This window comes from Manacus vitellinus, unplaced genomic scaffold (genome assembly GCF_001715985.3).
Source record: "Manacus vitellinus isolate BGI_N305 unplaced genomic scaffold, ASM171598v3 scaffold_11_pilon, whole genome shotgun sequence".
Classification (NCBI taxonomy): Eukaryota; Metazoa; Chordata; class Aves; order Passeriformes; family Pipridae; genus Manacus; species Manacus vitellinus.
In genome coordinates, this window is record NW_021938895.1 from 11,005,771 (window position 1) to 11,024,185 (window position 18,415).

General features: G+C 41.9%; 1 protein-coding gene and 1 long non-coding RNA gene across 4 annotated transcripts in view; one reads left to right on the top strand and one right to left on the bottom strand.

The window, feature by feature from the left end:
• Positions 1-1,624: 1,624 nt before the first annotated feature.
• Positions 1,625-5,661, bottom strand: LOC108644321. Its single transcript, XR_001923205.2, has 3 exons — positions 5,514-5,661; positions 3,020-3,122; positions 1,625-1,772 (listed from the first exon to the last, which is right to left on the bottom strand). It is a non-coding gene; the product is annotated as an uncharacterized LOC108644321 (long non-coding RNA).
• Positions 5,662-10,694: 5,033 nt separating this feature from the next.
• Positions 10,695-18,415, top strand: part of ROCK2 (Rho associated coiled-coil containing protein kinase 2) — a 98,987-nt gene continuing 91,266 nt past the window's right edge. For all 3 annotated transcript variants that reach the window (XM_018088833.2, XM_018088836.2, XM_018088835.2), the window contains exon 1: positions 10,695-10,821. In XM_018088833.2, the coding sequence (XP_017944322.2) occupies positions 10,744-10,821 (78 nt within the window). In that variant the 5' untranslated portion in view covers positions 10,695-10,743. The remainder of the gene's footprint in view (positions 10,822-18,415) is intronic.

Consider the following 18,415-nt stretch of genomic DNA (forward strand, 5'->3'; position numbering starts at 1 on the left):
TGCTGAGTTTCAAGGACAATTTTGGTGAAAGGGAAAAAGGGAAATATTATCTGCCATTACAGTTCCCCAGCTCTACAGAGAATCCAGCTCCACAGAGGAGAGCATCCATTTGCCAGCATCTGCATGCATGCTGAGCCCGGGGATGCCGGAGCTGCTCCCGGCTTCCCAGAGGCTGCAGGGCCACTAGAGGGATGTCTACAACCATCCTTCCACTGGCTTCTGAAGCGCCAAACCACCACTTCACTTTTCCAGCCGGCTGCAAATCACACACGGAATCAAACAGGAATTGAAAATGCTGCAACAAATATATCAGAGAGTTGCTCACCATGGCCTAGGGAGAGTATTTGGAAACTACCAGATGGAAAGGTGAGATGCAATGCTGGAGTTCCACAAGGCCCAAGTGAGCTGATCAAAAATCACAGAATCATGGATTCACAGAGTGGTTTAGGTTGGAAAGGACCTTGACAATAATCTAGTTCCAACCTTGTTCTGGCTAAACAGTTTTCTACCATCAAATTAATTTGGTGGAAAGCAAACAGCTTGTCCCCAAATCCCTAGCTGCTGCTTTCCTTCCAGCATATCTGACATGATCTACCTGAGTCTTTTTGACAGCTCAAGGTCAAGGGCTTCCAGGCCTTGTAAGATCAGGGGGTCTGGGCTGTGGTCGTACCACCCGACTGACTCCGTGGGCTACACATCTGCCTGTGACACAGGTCATGGGGGAGTCTTGCACAACTGCTTGGAAAATTCTGAAAAAAAACCCAAATTTTGTTCTTTTCTGTAGTGAAATCTCTCTTCAAGCTGCCACTCTACAGGCAACATCAAGTCCAGCACTTGGTTCAGAGCTGGAATTCTGTTTTACTGCAACATTTCCTACTATTCTCAAGTACATCTAGAGATATCCTTTTTTAGTTTGTTTGTTTCCAATGGTTTAACTTGTATCTAGTAATATGGCATAATTTAAACTATCAACAAGTTAGCAGTAGGCCCAGTGAAAAAAGTACTTTATTAGTTTTAAATTAGTTGACTAGAAAAGGATGAAAATGTAATAGTGAAGAGTCCCCTCTCCTACAGGGACCAACTGTTGGAATTGATGGGATGATAGAGGCTGCAAAGAGAGGAAAAGATTGGTAAACTGAAGAAATAAGCTTTAGTTGTAAGTACTCTAACAGACACTGTGCACTCCAGAACAGCATAAGTAATGAGCCTAATTTACTACCCTGTCTGGGTAGATGGGTCAAATTGTTATGTTTAAAAAAAAAAAAGATTTTAATTTACATGGAAAAGAATCAGCATAGATTTTAGAAGTGGTAATAGTTAGAGCTGGATGATTTATTTATTTATTTTAATAGTTTAATCCCCGGAAAATGTGGTTTCAGTCATGTCTAAACTATTTGCTTCAAATTTGCTGAATAGTTTTGGCTGGAAAAAAAACAAAGGAGGGGATAAACTGTGTTGGAGGAAAGTCCCCAATTACGCAACAGCTCAATGATCAGAGCATTTACTTAGGTAGCAGAGACCCCTCAGCAGAGGCTGGTTGAGGCAGGCTATGCTCACTTCTTCCTGTTACCACTTAGATTTTGTCCAGACAGTGAGGGATGGGGACATACCTCCCAAGGGAGCACGCTGGTTCCCAGAGTAGAAAGCCATGATTCTCATGCTCTTCCTCTCTGACCCAACAAACTTGGTGACTTTGTGCAGGTCAACAGCTTCAATGTGAGGAAGAATTTCCCTTCTTCTGCTTCAGGCGTACCCAGTCCTTTGACAGCTTTCTAAGAAGTAGAATTCTGCTTCAAATTTCCTTGGACAAAAGTAGGATTTCCTTATCCTAAGTATATCCATGCTATGACATTCTTTCAAGTATCCATAGCAAATATTCTACATCAGATTAAACAGAACATTTAATGTTTCATGCAAAAAAATAACCTTCAGGTTATTTCCTTCTAGCAAGGAGAAAAAGCCAGTTTGTTTATGTCTAAACTGTGCTGATTTTTATTACATTCACTGCGGCTTTTGAACAAAAATGCAACTTCCACAGTGTTTAACTGATCATGAAATAGTTTGGTTTCACCTTCATCCAGGCTGCACTACACTTCATACAAACCCTTGTGCCTGCAGCCACACAAAGAATTGAAAACGACATTGAGAGCTCCCAACTCCTGTCCCTGCAGTGCCAGACACCACATCATACAGCCCTTTCAAAGTGCACTGATCACACTGCAGGTAGTTATTTTCTTTCTGCCTTTACTTGGATGAAGGTTGTACCAAAACCCTGTTGTGAGTAGCTAGAAACAGTCCCATATAAGCTTATTTGTGGCCAGTTTACTTGCATATGCTCTTCTGCCAGCATTATTCTATAATGTACAGAGCTCTCAGACTCCTTGATGTTGTCATCTTCAGTGCAGCTACAGACATTACCATATCCTCAGTCACCCATCTGCCAATCCAGAAAACTGAGTTATTCAAGCCACCTCACATAAAACAGGCTGCTTTGTTCCTTTATCTCTGCCAAATTCCCAATTTAGGTCCTCTCCTTTAATACAGATGAATGGATCTATTTATGTCCAGCACTTGACCTTGCCCTGCCCTGTCTTACTTGACTATCTTTGTTAAATTTTACAATACCATTTATTCTTTTTAATTCCACATTTTTATCAGCTAACAGAAGCCTGAAGTACTTCTCCTCATCTATTTCCAAATGGTAAGTTCCCATCTTACATTAGAATTTCTTACTAGTGCCCAAGTGCACAACCCTCTATAGACTGTACCTTTTGATTATATCCTATTTCTATCATTTCCATCATTGAGATGATCCAGATCTTCCAAGCAATATCCCAACCCTTAACTCTACTGCTACTGTCTTCTGACTCTCTGCAAACAGCCAGCATAAGCAGCACACGCCTGGACTTCATGCTGGTAAATAAAAAGATTCCTATTTCAAAAGTTAAACAAGATGGACCAGGACTGGTCCTTGTATTTCTTACCAATTGAAATCTTCAAGGATTCGACTAATACCTACCTCCTTATTTCACCCCATAAGTCAATGCTGTCCTACATGTAGTCAGTTCTTTGTAGTTTAGGAATAGCATGTTACCCATCAGAACGTTTTATAGCTGGATTTCCTACAAAGAATGTACATTAAAAGTTCACTTAATAATTCCTACTAACTCCATCTTTATCATATCAAATTATTTACTGAAGATAAGTCTATGAACTGTCATATTTGTCTCATTTTAAGATACAGATGTATCTTACTATTTTCAATCATATGGCATTATCCTGGCAATAGTAATTCATTTGAAAATCACTTGTTATAAAATTAAGTTTTAGTAATTTCAAAATTATGATGCTTATCTGATACCAAATTTATTAAAATCTTCCAACTTCTCTTCCAATTTTGTTGCAATTACCACTTCTAATACCTTAATTCTGCTTTGCCATGTAGTGTTTCATTCTAACATCATCACCCATCACCAAAGCCTAGATGAAGTATTTTATTTGGATTGGAGCAAAACTGAGATCATCTCTACGCAAGCCTCTTAACACAGTTATCCCATTTACTATTGGAGAGTCAAGCCTAGCAATAACAGTAGTTAAACAAGACTGTCCTTGTTGGACAAAAGGAGAAATAGGAAAGCCATATCTTTTCCAAAGAGGAAGAAAATTCCCTTCCCTTCCCTTCCCTTCCCTTCCCTTCCCTTCCCTTCCCTTCCCTTCCCTTCCCTTCCCTTCCTTCCCTTCCCTTCCCTTCCTTCTTCCCTTCCCTTCCTTCCCTTCCTTCCCTTCCCTCCCTTCCCTTCCCTTCCCTTCCTTCCTTCCCTTCCCTTCCCTTCCTTCCCTTCCCTTCCCCTCCCTCCCCTCCCCTCCCCTCCCTCTCCCCTCCCCTCCCCTCCCCTCCTCCCCTCTCTCTCTCCTTTCTCCTCTCTCCTCTCTCCCTCCCTTTCCTTCCCTCTCTCCCTCTCTCCCTCTCTGTGCCGAGTGGTTACTTTGCTGCTTGACTCTGATGTTGTTTACATATAAAATGACGCAATTTCTCCAAGACTGTAAACCTTTATATGCAAAGCTATGTCTTCACTAGTGCACTCACAACTGTTCTTCCTCCTGTTTTACAGCCCCTGCAAGTTCCCTGAGAGTAGGCACAACAGCTGTAGTTGTTTACATCCCAGTATCAGCAAGGCTAGCTCGGTTTCCCCACAATTAACAGTAGCTAAGTCTTGATGAAAAGCAGAGCATAGGAATGACAGTGCTAATACAGAGACACATAATGTGGGTATTCAGAGATGCACACAGAACCACTGCACTAATCATCTTTTCTTAGCCAGTTCTATCCAAGTCATCTTCTATTGGCATTTCCCCCTAATTGTGGGGAGCATTCAGTGCCCAGGATTTTACTGACACTTTCCAAGCCAGTTCCTGCATTCTTATGGCAAAAGGCCAGATCAAAAGAAAGATTTATTAAGTGACTACAATGGTTCTTACACAAAAATCCAAGATCACAATCCAAAAATACTCTTCTCAACAGCTGTCTAACTGTGAAGGTCACTAAGTTTGCTTTCTACCTCTCTGCCTCCATTCTGCTGAGTGCTCTCTTCGATAGGCTACAGAGCCTTTTCTTCCTGGCATCCCTATCTTCTTATTGGTGCACTCTTCTGCATAAAGACTTCTTTAGCAGAATGCATTCTTAAAGAGGCAAAACCACACACCACCCTGCAAAATAGTGGCTAGGAACTTTCTTTAGAGGTGAACTACACAACATGAATTGCCATAAGGCAGAGAAAGGAGAACAGGTACAGGGGTTCTCACTCTGCTAAAGAATTCTGGATCAGATCAGAATGGACATGCTGGTTCATATTACGTCTTATCTGGGAAAACATGGGGCTTTGGGCACATTTCTTATAAGTCCTGTTCATTGCTCAGTTGGGCTCCCTTTCTAACACATCTGATTCTCCTCAGGTTTTCTATGAGGAGCCTATTTACTTAATTCTGGACTTTGGGTTCCCTTTTGGGAAGTTAGCGTTTAAATGTTTGATCTTAAGTCCACAATAAACTATCAAAAATGATTTTGTTCATACAGGTATGTGTTCACTGAAAGAAATAAATATTACAGGCATGCAAGTGACGGGTCAGAATCAATCCTTAGTCCCTTTGTCAGAATTAAAAGGAGGCAGAAGTAGCTTTGAGAAGCTCTGGCCAGCACTTTCAAGGGACCAGAAGCTTTGTACTCCTGCACATTTCCAATTTTGTAACCTTTAGCATGTGTCATGTAAATGAAGTGCTGGAGATAATGCTCACAGCAGAAAGAACCGTGTCAGAAATCCTCCTCTGCTCTAAGGTACTGTGAGGTGTAAGCAGCCTACTGACAGCACAGTGGGGAGGATTTTGTAAATCACAGCACCCTCTCAAACTGCTGACTTACACCTATGGGCCACAGAGCCCTAAACTTCACCTAAATGCAGAAAGCAGCAAAGGAAAAGCCAAGGGCACTTTGTCCTTACTCTCCAAGCTACACTTACTGCAAGTTTCCTCCTGAGACTTACAGCAGGGAATCTGGCACATCACCATCACGTAAGCATTTCAATTAACCTCGATTCACAGCTTCACTTCTGTCTTCACAGCGCATCCAAGAAACTGCAAAATTACATTATTAACAAAAGCAATGCTAGTTAGCTCAGGAGAATTATGTAAGCAATTAAGAGCCAGGCAGAGACCAAGTCCTACATTATCAGGACACACCCAGGCATTATGCAGCCACTTTTGTTTCACACCTCTTTTACTTGATTCTCTGGTATTTGTGATTAAGATACTGAATTCAACAGAGCAACAGACAGTACCAGCTGACAGTTCTGTATTTATCAGCTATAAATGCTGTTTGAAAGAGTGGGAAGCAGATACCTGGCATACCTATGAGATACAAAGGTATATTTCTTCCCAAGTAGAAGAGTAGATGTAGGCCTTTACCTACAAAGCTTACCATATGAAGACATTTTCTTTAACATTTGCTTGATTACTTTGGTTTGCATTTAATTATATAGATGGCTGAGTGGTTTTGTAATTTTATAGCTGGCCTGTGCTAGTAATTGATGTGGTAGTGTCATTCTTACTGAAGGCTGGTTTGGAAATGCATAGGGTTTGAAAAGCTGCTTGTATTTAAAGCCATTAGTTGCGATGCAACCGATGTTGTACTATGAATTAAATGAAAGAATGTTAAATAATGTTGGGGGTTTTTTGTGGACTTTACACAACTGTAGTATTTGCCCCAAGATAACACTGGAATCGGTAAATCAATGATGAAGATTGTGGCTGACTTTGTGAGTTGTTCAAAAACATGAGCTTTTATATGTCCTAGATACACAAGTCATATACCTTCCTTCCCATTTGTTTTCATTAATGCAAAATGAAGAAAACTAGGTTTATTTTTAATCCAGAAAAATAATTCATTAACCCTTAGGCTGACTGAACACTAGTATGTGAGAAAGGAAAATTAAAAAAACAGAAAAGCCCAACCCCTGCCCCCAATAAACTTATATTCCTTTCCATCCCTATTTCATATTTATGAATCTAAAAGTAAAGAAACTCTCACACTAATGAAATAAATCTATGTTATTTTCTGGAGGTAGAATGATGATCTTTAGCTACACCCTCCAAAGTCTCGAGACCTCATTATCTGAAAAACCATTTCTTGTCCTATTTCCATCACAACAACCATCTATGTCAGTGGAGCATCTCAGGCGAGTGACGATAGTTATACACCTTTGCCTGTAGCAGTTTGACATGGTTTAATTTTGGAAGCTTTCAAAGACTCTGTATTTGCTTGGACTATTGAGGTGGAGGGGTTGTTCTTACTCTGTTGTCACAGTTTGGTTCTCATTTGGGATGAGAGTCGGTTCATGTTGCTAGACAAAGGTAGTCCATGATATCACTTAATTCTTCTATACATCTGTTTTCCCATATGCAAAACACAAAAATGGACTACATCCACACGAGATGCTAAACCTAAATTTTAGAGATCCCACCAATTAGTAGAATCAACTCCTCTGTCAGTAGTGCTCTTATGTTCTCCTCTCAATATCTGCAGAGAGCCTAAGAAGAGGATTTGCAAAAGCCTTACTTAGCAAGCAGCAGGTGCTAAAAGCATAGCACATGCACACATGAGTAGTTTGTCTCCTTTTTCTTTTGCAATAGATAGTAGTGAAAGCATGCCTGAGGTCCAGAGCCAAATCCCTCTTCTTCCTGAAAAGGCTTGGTCCCTATGGAATACCATAAAGGAATGACCTGAAGGGGATGGTTTTTAACCAATAAGCCTCATTTACCAACTTCTTAAATATCTGTTCCAAAAAATGCAGCCAGTACTGAAAACAGTCAACAGCAAATTCCCTACTGCATCAGGACACCTAAAACATATTTGGACTGTAGACACCTAAAGAGTTAAATGGCTTTTTAGGGAGCAGAAAGAGAGGTGAAGGATCCAACTGTGGCCCCTAGGCTTAAAGCTGCAGCATGCATGCTGGAAGGCTTGGACTTTCCCTTAAAAAACATAGTAAATAGCATTTGACAAGTCACTGCATCAGACTTCAAAACTAGCATACACAGACTGGGTAGAAACAGTTCTTCCTTAGATGGTCATTGTTAGGCATAGGTGAGAGATATACGCATAGGTGAGATATATAGGAGAGATATACTGAAGGTAGAAAAGGTAGAACTGCAAAAAGACCACAGAAGGTGGTGTTATTTTTCCTTTAGGGCACATTAAAACAGTGTTTTTTGCAAATACTGAGAGAGGGATCTGGCTTTCTCTGTACCCTTTTTGTCACTTATAACCAATATAAAGCAATAAAGCTTCTGGTGATGATTTTGTTGAGGATTTGTGTCATACAAAGGAATTCAGCAGACTGCCGTTGTCAATTTGTCCCTGTAACAGACTAAAACTTGTTTAGTCAGTAAACAGATATGTCCTGAAGGCTGGAGGAACAGATCTATTGGGTAAGAATTTCAAGAAGGTACTGTTTCTACACACTTGCTTTTGAAGTCACAATCACACTTTTTTTTTCTGTGTAAAAAGGGCTGTAATGCTTATTTAAGAATTTCTTTGTTACCTTTGTTTAGATAGCACCCTCAACAATGTCACTAAATCATATAAGCTAGGTAAAGATTAGTTTTTACAAAGCTTATTTCATAGATAAGAAAAAATGAGGAAAAGAGAAGCACCTAGCCTATACCAAGAGGAAACTGAGAGAGAGCTTAGCTCTTCATATAACCTGGTGCTTGACTCCAAGCTCATTGAAATCACCCCCAAAATCGCTGTTGACATTAGCAAAACCTAGCACAGGCTTCTTATCAATCACTGGAAACACACTCCCCAAGTTTGCTCTGTTGTCCAAGCCTATTTTAAATCCTTTCTTAAAAAAACCTGAAACTTTTCTGCTGTGCCACTTACAAGAAATTAGCCAATGAATTGGCTGTAAATGAAGAAATCATGTTTATTTTAGGTAATTTAGAGCTTTTAACTTGTGCTTGGGTGTGTAACTTCATGATCCTACCAGTACCATGTGCTAACCCCAGTAGCAACCCAACTCGTTGTTGCACCTAGTTCTTTTATCTCACAGCAAAGTAAACTGCTCAAGGAAACTATGTGATTTTTTTTGTAGTGTTGCAGTTTAAGCAGATCCTAATCTGTTTTGGAGATGAAGCAGTCCTAAGATATAAATAACCAGTGCCTCTCTCAAACAGATTTTCACCAATTCCTTCAGGAAACTCACAAACTCAATGTGGTTCACTGAAAGAAGTGTGAGTCATAGTGCCCAATTTGACTTTTCAAAATGTTCATGTGTGTGTGTATTTCTGTCAGGTTTGAGGATTTTGATTCAGTATACTGTAAAAACTGAATCCAGTTATGGAGTTTGGGTTGATATTCAGAACAGACCTCCCCTTGAGTCGGGGCCCTGACTCAGAATATCACTGAGAGTGATCTCGCTCAAAGCCATGTGAGTGACTCACATATTTACTTCTCTCTGACTCCCTCTCTTCTTCCTTTCAAGTTAAAATGTTGGGCCATTTTTCTGACATCAGCTCACTGACATCCAGCTATCAGCTGAAAGTCAACACAGTAAAATGATAACCTTTCCTCCCTGAGGTCCCTCCACTTCAGCGAATGGCACTTCCATGGTCTCTCTTGCTCTGCCCTGTAACATCTGCCCAGTAGCCACATCTCTGGAGCATCTCTGCCATCCAACTCACCACTGCCACCCCTGCAGCCACAACTTGGGCATCAGTGACACCCTCCCTGCTCCAGCCCCTCTTGCCTGTGTCTGGTAAACAGCATCCTGACCCCTCAAAGTGCCCACCGAGTGTGGTGAGGTGGCTCCACCCACCTCTAGCACAGTGTGGAGATTCATCTTCCTCAGGGGGCACAGGGGTGGTCTGCACCTTCCCCAGCACCATCTAGTTCTCTCTCCATCCTCCCTCTCATACACGTAGGATATACACATAGGAGAGGGATGGAGCACCTCTTCTATAAGAAAAGGCTCAGAGAATTTGCATTGTTCAGCTTGGAAAAGAGAAGGCATCAGGGTGACCTAATTGCTGCCTTCCAGTACCTGAAGGGAACTTTAAGGAAAGATGGGGCAAACTATTTACAAAAGCATGTAGTGACAGGACAAGGGTGAATGGCTTCAAATTGAAAGAGAGTAAGTTTAGATTACACAGTAGGAAAAACTTCTTTGCTGTGAGGGTAGTGAGGCACTGGAACAGGTTGCCCAGGGAAGTTGTGGATGCCCCATCCCTGAAAGTGTTCAAGACCAGGTTGGATGGGGCTCAGAGCACCTGGTCTAGTGGAAGGTGTCCAGGGAGGTTAGAACTAGACGATTTTTAGGGTCCCTTCACCCAAACCATTCTATGATTTAATGACTCACGCCCTGAGTACTGCTGCTCTACCGGAAACGCTGCTCGCACACTTTCTCTAATGTCAGGAGGCTTTTGGTTTTGTTTTTTCCCCGCGTGTTTCACGGTGCGCGGGCAGAGCGAGTTCCCTGTGCCCGAACGCAGAGAACCCTCTCCCTGCCGGCCGCCCCGCCCGGGCCCGGCCGCTGCCCCGCTGAGCTCAGGGTTATCGTGGGGCTGTGAGTGAGCGCCGAGCAATGCGCCGCTCGCAGCGGGGCCTTCTGGGTAGGGGAGGCCGCCTGCGCGGCTGGAGCGGCGGCCGCGCCGGCCGGCCGGCGGACCGCAGGCCGGAGCGGTGAGGGAGGGACGAGCGGACGGCGAGCCGGCGGGATCGTGGCTCCGCCGGGCAGCCAGGCGAGCGCTGCAGAGGGACCGCCCCCCCGAGCCTTTTCTGAGACCGACTCCCGGCGGCCGCTCCCCTTTCCGCCGCCTCCCTCCGCCCGCAGCGATGTCCGCGAGCGGCACTGAGCCGCGCCCGAGGACGCCCCGGAGCGGCGAGAGGCGGGGCCACGCGGAAGCGCTCCGTCCCTCCCTCCCTCCTCCTCCCTCTCAGTCTCCCCTCCCCTCTCCCCGCCGGCGAGCAGCGCGTTTCCCGCCCCTTCATGCCCGGCGGCGGCCACGGCCGGCGCTGCCCTCCGCTCCCGCCTCGCCCCCCCCGCCCTTCCCCGGATCGCCGCCGCGCTAGGCCCGCCCGCGCCCCCGCCAGTGACCCTCCGCGGCCCGGCACTAGCGGGGCGAGATGAGCCAGCACCGGGCGGGAAGTGTCGGCGCTCCCTGGCGGCCGAGGGCGCCGGAGCCGCGGCGGGGATGCTCGAGGGCCGCCAGAGGAAGCTGGAGTCCATGATCCGCGACCCGCGCTCCCCGGTCAACGTGGAGAGCCTTCTGGTGAGGGGCGGCCGCGCCCGGGGGCAGCGCGGCGGGAACAAAGGGAGCGTTGCCCTCGCCTCGGCCGGGCGGGAGGGAACGGGAAGGAAGGAAAGAGCTCCCGCGTCCCGAGAGAGCTTTCCTGGGGGAGGACGAGAGATCCTCTCCACGCCCCCGGCCCGGCCACCGGCGGCGGGGAGGTGGCGGGATCGGCCCTCGCCCCCCGGGGCTGTGCTGGGTGAGGGGACGAACGCGGCGCCGTGAGAGGGGAGCGAGCGCTTCCCGGTTAGGTACATCTTATTGTGGGGGAAGTGAGAAATGTCCCCGGCGAGATCTGACCGGGGGAGGAAAGCGCCTTGTTTTCTCGCCCAGCATCGTTCACACCGTTCCCTTTCGCGCCTCGTAATCACGGCGTGCCCGTCCCCAAAGTACCTGCCTTTGTGTGCGCCGAGGGCACCCATCGCTCACCCCCTCCAAAACGTCCTCTGGTAAAGATGAGGTTGCTGTGTGATGTGGAAGTAATTCAGGAAAAGGACACGCCTAAGGGAGAAATGTAACTGGGGGGTCCTGTGGGGTCACGTTTATTTTCCACTGGGGCAAATTGATTCGTCTTGTCTCCTGTTTCAAATAGCATTTTTCTGTGTGAGTGTATGAAATATAATTTACTTTAGTGAGAAATTTGTGCCCTCGGGAAGAAGTGGGAAGGGAGTTAGATTTCCCCATTTAAAACATTCAAACTCTGAAAAGGCAGTAAGAGATTATTATTGTTGTTGTTATTATTATCATTATCATTGTTATTATCGTTATTATTATCGCTATTATTTTAACTGAACTTTAGAGTCTTCAAATCTTATATTTCCAATGTGTCCCAAGATTTCCAATGTGTCCGAGTTATGAGGAGCAGAAAAGGGGAGAATAAATCCCAGTCCTTCCAAGAGTTGCTAAAGGCACTTACACTGTGTCCTTTTTTTTTCTCTTCTGCTTTCAAATAGCTCAGTTCTGTTTGGCCAAAAATACAGGAACTGACTGAACAGTATGTATGCCTGTGCTGTGTGGAGAATATAGGAATTTCCTATAACATCTGAAAAATGTTCTTCCTGAGGCTGTAGTGCTGTGTTACTCCTCTTATAGATGTTCAGAGGCATAATGACAGCCATAGTCAGTGGAGGGGAGTGGGAAATAGCGCTACAGATGTGACTGGGTTCAGATAAGTTTTTGCCTAGGCCAAAGCAAAGAGAGCTGCCTCTGGGCTTCGCTCCCAGCATTTTCACTTTGGTATTTTGCTAGGAAAACTTTGACCTGTGGCCAAAAAAGAGAAGTTAAAAATAGTACAGTCGTTCTGAAAAATGCATCAGGTTAATACTTAACCCCAGTAGACTTTTTCACACTCTGCTTTTATACTCAACAAGTGTGATTCTAGTATTGTCTCGCCTCTTGGACCTTGGACATAGATTAAATACACTGAAATATGTTTATGTTTCGGAAGAGAAATTCTAACTGCAAAATTGAGACTGGGTTGCTTAGAACTTGATTCTGTTTGTTTCTTTGTTTTGTATGCTTACAATGTAGACCACTTCATGTAACACTTTGGGCAAATTAGCAAACCATAGGAGAGTGTTAGTTGGATTGTAAATGCATTTTTAAGCACGTTTTAATGCTAAAGGTCATCACTTTGCTCTGCACTCCGTAAGTATTGTTTAAAAAATTAGCAGCAAGTAAAATCTAACACTAATCAATCAAATATCCTAGCTTGTGCACTCTCTTTGTCTGTGTATTAAATAATTTACTGTTTATCATTCTTATTTATGAAATTTGCAATGGATTTCCTGTGAAAGCTTTTTCTTTAGGGCTTTAGTATTGTTGGTTTATGCTATTTGACTTTAATTTTGCATTTACATGCTGCTAAGCAGTCTGAATGTGAAAATATCATATTCATATTAAAAAATATACCTGTTTACTAAACAGCTTACTTTCAGTGTAAATTATCAAAAGTGGAAATGTATTTTTAGTTTAAAGTAGAAATGCAGCAACAGAACCTAAGAGTCAGGGAAAACATCTTAAAAAGACTAGCTGGAATGCCACTATTTCATCTTCCAAAAATAACATAACCAAAACTAAAAATGAGGAATGGAATTCAAAATGGAATTCATTTCCTTACAGTGTAAAAAGTCATAAACAGCTGCTATTCTGCATTTTGTGTACATGCTTTATTTTTAGGAAGCCATAAAAAGTGAAAAAGTAACTCTTAATCTACAACACATGGTGTAAATTTGAAAGCCGTGAAAAGCTGAGGTAATAAGCTGTCTTACTCTAGATACCAATTTCACTGCCTATCAAGAGCTGTTTCATTCAGTGGCTCTAAATGAAGAGACTTTCTTTGTGTACCTCCCTGGCCACAGGATGGCTGACCACATCCATTTCTTCAGCAGGAGAATCTATAAAGCCAAATACATTGATTGATTATGTTCCTTCCACTCCCCTTTGGGGCTCAGGAGAGACCATTAGATTTTCTGATGTGATTTTTGCTATATTATATGCATTAAAACTTGTTATTTATGTCTGTGTAGAGCATAATCGTTTATGTGTGATTAAAGCCTATCTTTCAAATAGACATGCATTCTCAATTCAGAGGCATAAAGAGATGGAGAACTCACCATTTAGTTTGTCCTCATAGTTAGTTTTGAAAGCAAAATACTCCTTCCCCCTAAATTGAAATGTACAGTATGGTTGTCACCATCCTTTTTCTGCTAAAAAAAGGAAAAAAAAAATCATAGAGGACTTTCTACTCATTAGCATAGGTCAGATGTGCAGCCTGTGCTTGGTGGGGTTCTTCTGGTTTTGGTCTGATAAAGAGATGAAAATGGGAATGCTAGAACTGTATACTCTGTTCGGTGACAGGTTCCACCAAAACATCTACAAAGGGAAGTGGTTATTGCAACCTCATTCAGATGTCAACCAAGTGCTCCTTTTCTCATTGTATTGTGTTGAAAGCCTGTTGTTAGGTTGCCTCTGCTAAGATAAATAACTTTGTTGTCACAGCTCTTACTCTTTTTGGTCATGTAACATTGCATTAGTGGTTATGAAAACCTGTTTTGTGTATGACATTTAGATGGTGCAGATCGCTTTGTAAAGCTACCATATTCTTGCTGTTTGCTTTTCTGCCAGCTGGGTCATCCACTAATTTAACGAAGTGACATTTTTATGTGTACTGCATGTACACATGGATGATAGCACGTAGTGGTATTTGACCTTGGGTGATCTATAAGAAACCCATCTATAAATACATTCCTACTGAATAGTACCTAATTGACAACTACATTTAAGGAGAGCTTAATGGTTCTCAAATACATTTGTGTATTTATGTTTTTGCATATAAACTCCATCTACAGTATTGACTGAGTTATTTTCTGTAGTATTCAATACACATTATTCAGGGGTGCGTTGGCAAGTGCTAGCTGAACACTTAATGTGTTCTAAAACTAGAGCCAGATAGGTCACTGTAGGCTGTGGAAAACTAATCCAGACATCCACTTCCTTGCCCTGTGTAATTGTATCACTGCAGCATATGCTGAAATCAACTTTAGTGTTGTATGGTGGTGACGAACAGCTCAGATAAATCTTATCATCCTCCTCCCTGCAGTGGTCTGCCTGGGCCTTCTGCTGGGGCTCCAGTCAAGGGTGGTTGCCCAGAGAAGGGGTCTGGTGTCTGCCCCTGGACTTGTTTAGTGTAAGCCTCGGGATTTTAGTGTTAAACTTTGGCCTTACACTGGTGGTGTAAAATGTTGACTATATTCTGCCTGCTCTGCTGTGGTTGCTATGTGAGCCTTTGAGAGAAGGAGCTCTTAAAACTGTCAATTAGACAGCGCAGCAGTGAAATCGTGAGCACAGTGTTGGGCTACACTGGGAATGCAAGCAGAGTGGACTGAGAAATGGAGAGATGATTAGCAGGAGAGTGCTCAAGTGTCTCACAATACACATGCCTTAGAACCTAAAAAATCCAAACCCACAAACCAAAACTGAACTAATTTGCCATTTATTTTTTGTTAAAATAAAGCTGGCAGGTAAACTGTGTGTTTCCACTAGTTTGAACATGAATAATGTTCATCTGTGTTGACCCTTGCTATTGAGACCCTGGAATTTTACTCTTAATGAAAAGTGGGTTGCAGATACAGCTGTGACTCTCATCCTTTCAATAGGGGCATCTGTCCATAACGATCTCATCAATTAAGCAGATGCCAACTTTATACCAAGAGTGTTAATTGAGCAGATCCCTAGACTGAGCTCTGTTAATAGAGGGTCTCCAGGTCATCATGGCCGACACAATGTATCCCTTCGTAGGATTTTGGCCTTATGAGCTTTCTGAGTGTTTCATATTTAACATGAAAGTCATTTTGTTTTCCTGAATGTATTGCCGCATAGTTTTGAATCAGCAAGAGCAATCTGTTGTGTTAATTTGAGCCAGGAAGTATGGGGAAGAGCTGAAACTGTAGCAGTTTGCAGGATCTGATCTAAAATTTGTTGCCCAGTAAGTAGTCAGAAGGCCAGATGATTCTCTGTTCTTGAAGAAATAATCTTTCCTTGTTTGTTATATTTCTTGTGCTGTTATTTTTCTATTAGTTTCTGACTCTTTCTATAAGTTTTCTCTTTTTGATCTGCAATTTTAGAGCATCTACTGCAGAGTTGAAAAAGATGATCTTTAAGGAAACAGAATTGTCTTTTGTTCATTGTTCCCCTCTGATGGATTTATATATAGCAGTATAGTTAGCTGGAAAAGGACAGTTCTATTTTCTGACAGCTTTACCTGTTCTTATATTCTGTCTTATTCCACACTAGGATCAAAGTATTTCACTTGAAGTGTAAGAAAGCAAAAAGAACATTTTGCTCAGCTTCAATACTTTTACTGCCATACAAGGTGCCTGCAGATATTGTGTATGTGTATTCACAAGAGGAATGTTCACTCCCAGTATTTCATCTGTATTGATCAGATTACAGTGTGTCATTTGTACCCTGTAGTTGTTCAGTCTCTTTAACAACTTCAGAGAAACAAAAAGACACCCACACCATCAAATTAGCACAGTTTTCCTCTGCTTTATATGTGAAGGAATAAAAATTCAGGAACTCTACACTTTTCCAAATATTAGCAGCCTCAATGTCTGTTGGAATGTGTGCTAGTGCTGATAAGAAACTGTTTTTTAAAGTGTATTTTCAGTTCTAACTACTGACAGAGCGATGCCAAAGCACTTGTCTATTGATCTAGTAATGCAATCTGTAACAAAAGCTGACTAATTCAAAAAGAAAGAAAAGTGCTCCTGGAGTAACCAATCTCTGGAGCTGTAAATTGCTGATTTTTTGCCAGTGTTTGATCTACAAAATATTACTGGAATTGTATGAATGTCACAGTGAAGCTGACTTTGGATTTTAAAGATGAAAGTGATTGAAACTTGGTAGTAGAGTTTTACATAATGAAAGAATATTAAAAAAAATTAAATATGTATATTTTTATAGGATGCTATATCGTGTACAAGATTTTTTCCTAAACTGTTGCAAGCAGCGAATGTTTCTGGTAACAAATTTATTTAAAACACTTTTTTTGTTGGTACATCCCATTGGTTAAGAACAAGAATACTGTGTTTATATTGGCAGACTTGACTAGTAATAAACTTATTTTAATGAGCCTTTTGCAATGTAAACACCATGTTGAATGCAGTGCTCAGTTCCCAAGCCATACCTACTGTGGCTGAAGCTCTTGCTGCCCCAGCCATGCAGTGTCCAAACGTTCCCGTGTTGCCATCATTGCATCCGCACGGCCAGGCCCGCGTCGGCTGCTCTAGTACAGCTGGAGCGTCATGTGTGTCCTTCAGTTGGAACATTATTAATTAACATTTTTACTAATTACAGTTTTAGACTGTATGCTTGAACCATGATTTGACCACCTTCTAATGCGCAGAGGGGTTGGAATATTTGGCAGATTGTGATTCTGTGAATTTTGTCCAGATTTCACTAGGTTGGATAGTGTCGGTAACAGCTGCTTTATGTGGTATGAACCTAGCTTTTTCTTATTCTCTGTGTTCATCTGCTACACTTACAGCTGTTGTGAGGGGCCTTTTTACATCTGTGACGTATTATGGAGTTTAGTTGTTGGATGGACACAAATTTCTTCATTGTCATGTGAAACATGCCTCCTATTCAGTCTCTGTTTCAGTTGTGGTAGGGTATGGAAGGTGATAGACATTAGAAGAAAAACAATCTGAGTGCCACATACAGTTTGGTTTTGATTATTCTTGTCTTTCATTAATTTTATTTCACATGGAATAGCTTACCTGAGTCAAATGGTTTGCAAATGGTCACCAATCACTTTGTGTTTTCTGTGTGCCGAAATGAAGACTAATGAGTTATGATGTTAGTGTGCAGCATTGTTACTTTATTCCATAGTCATTTCATCATTCATTTTTGTTAGTAGGATGGTGCTGTTCAGGTGGTATAGGCAGAAATTAAAAAGGATGGTGTGCAGGAGGGTCTGAACCCTAATCTAGTGCTATCACTGTATGGCATCATCTTTCTGCATTTCCAACTATATGAAATGGGGATGATGAAGCTTTTTTTTAACCTCTACTGGAGAAGAATTTAATTTTTGGAATTGACTTATGTGATATAAAAAGGATGATCACAATGCATCTATGCCCGAGTGTTTAATTTTGAACCTTGAGGATTCAGATAACCAAGTGATTGCTTTATTGCTTCTTGACTGTACTGATTTTATTAGTATGTATTTAAAGTACAGAATAACAGGATCCTACATAAAGCAAGATAAAGTTTGTGACTCATTCAAACACAAGAATTTTCTTATAATTTTCTTCAGGAGGAAATTGAGGTCACATACAGACATGAAAGAAGGTTTGAATAACTATGAAAGAAGAAAAGCTAATCTTAAACAAATATTCTTCTGATTTTTTAATCTCAAAACACATAATGTTGACTGTTACTATCCAAATAAATAAATAGCTGGAAGGAAAAGATGCTGAAGTTCCACACTTTCTTCCAAATGCTATTTAAAGTTTAACTAAAATCTTGATTACTATTTAAAGGCTGTAACGCATCATTGTTCTTTGTCCATGTCTGTCACTGCTGTTATAGGTAGTCGTCCAAAGTCTGTAGCTTAGTTGTTGGTTAAATATCAAACATTGCTCTCTTCACAGCACAGATTTACCCTAGTGTGGAATAGGTATAGGGAAATATCTTTGGGTGTTGCTTGGAAATTACTTTTTATTGAACGAACTGTGAATTTGGAAAGCTTAGTCTGCTTCTGTTTGTCGCAACTTGATTGACCCTCTGTATTTTTCTTTTGTTCGAAATGAAGAGTCCTGCATCAATAAACCCATGGTACTGTGTATGTGCATATCTTCATAGAGATTATGCACTAAAAACTAATACCCAGGTTTTGGTTGAGGGGTATACAATCGTTTGGCTTGCCTATGCTATGAAAATGTTCTGTTTCATACGGAAACTAGTTTTAAACTGGTTTTCCCTGTGGTTTCTGGAACTGGTTGGTTCTAGTCTCTATTTTCATTTTAGTGCTGATTATGTGACGTGCAAGATTAGGGAGACAGGCCTTGTT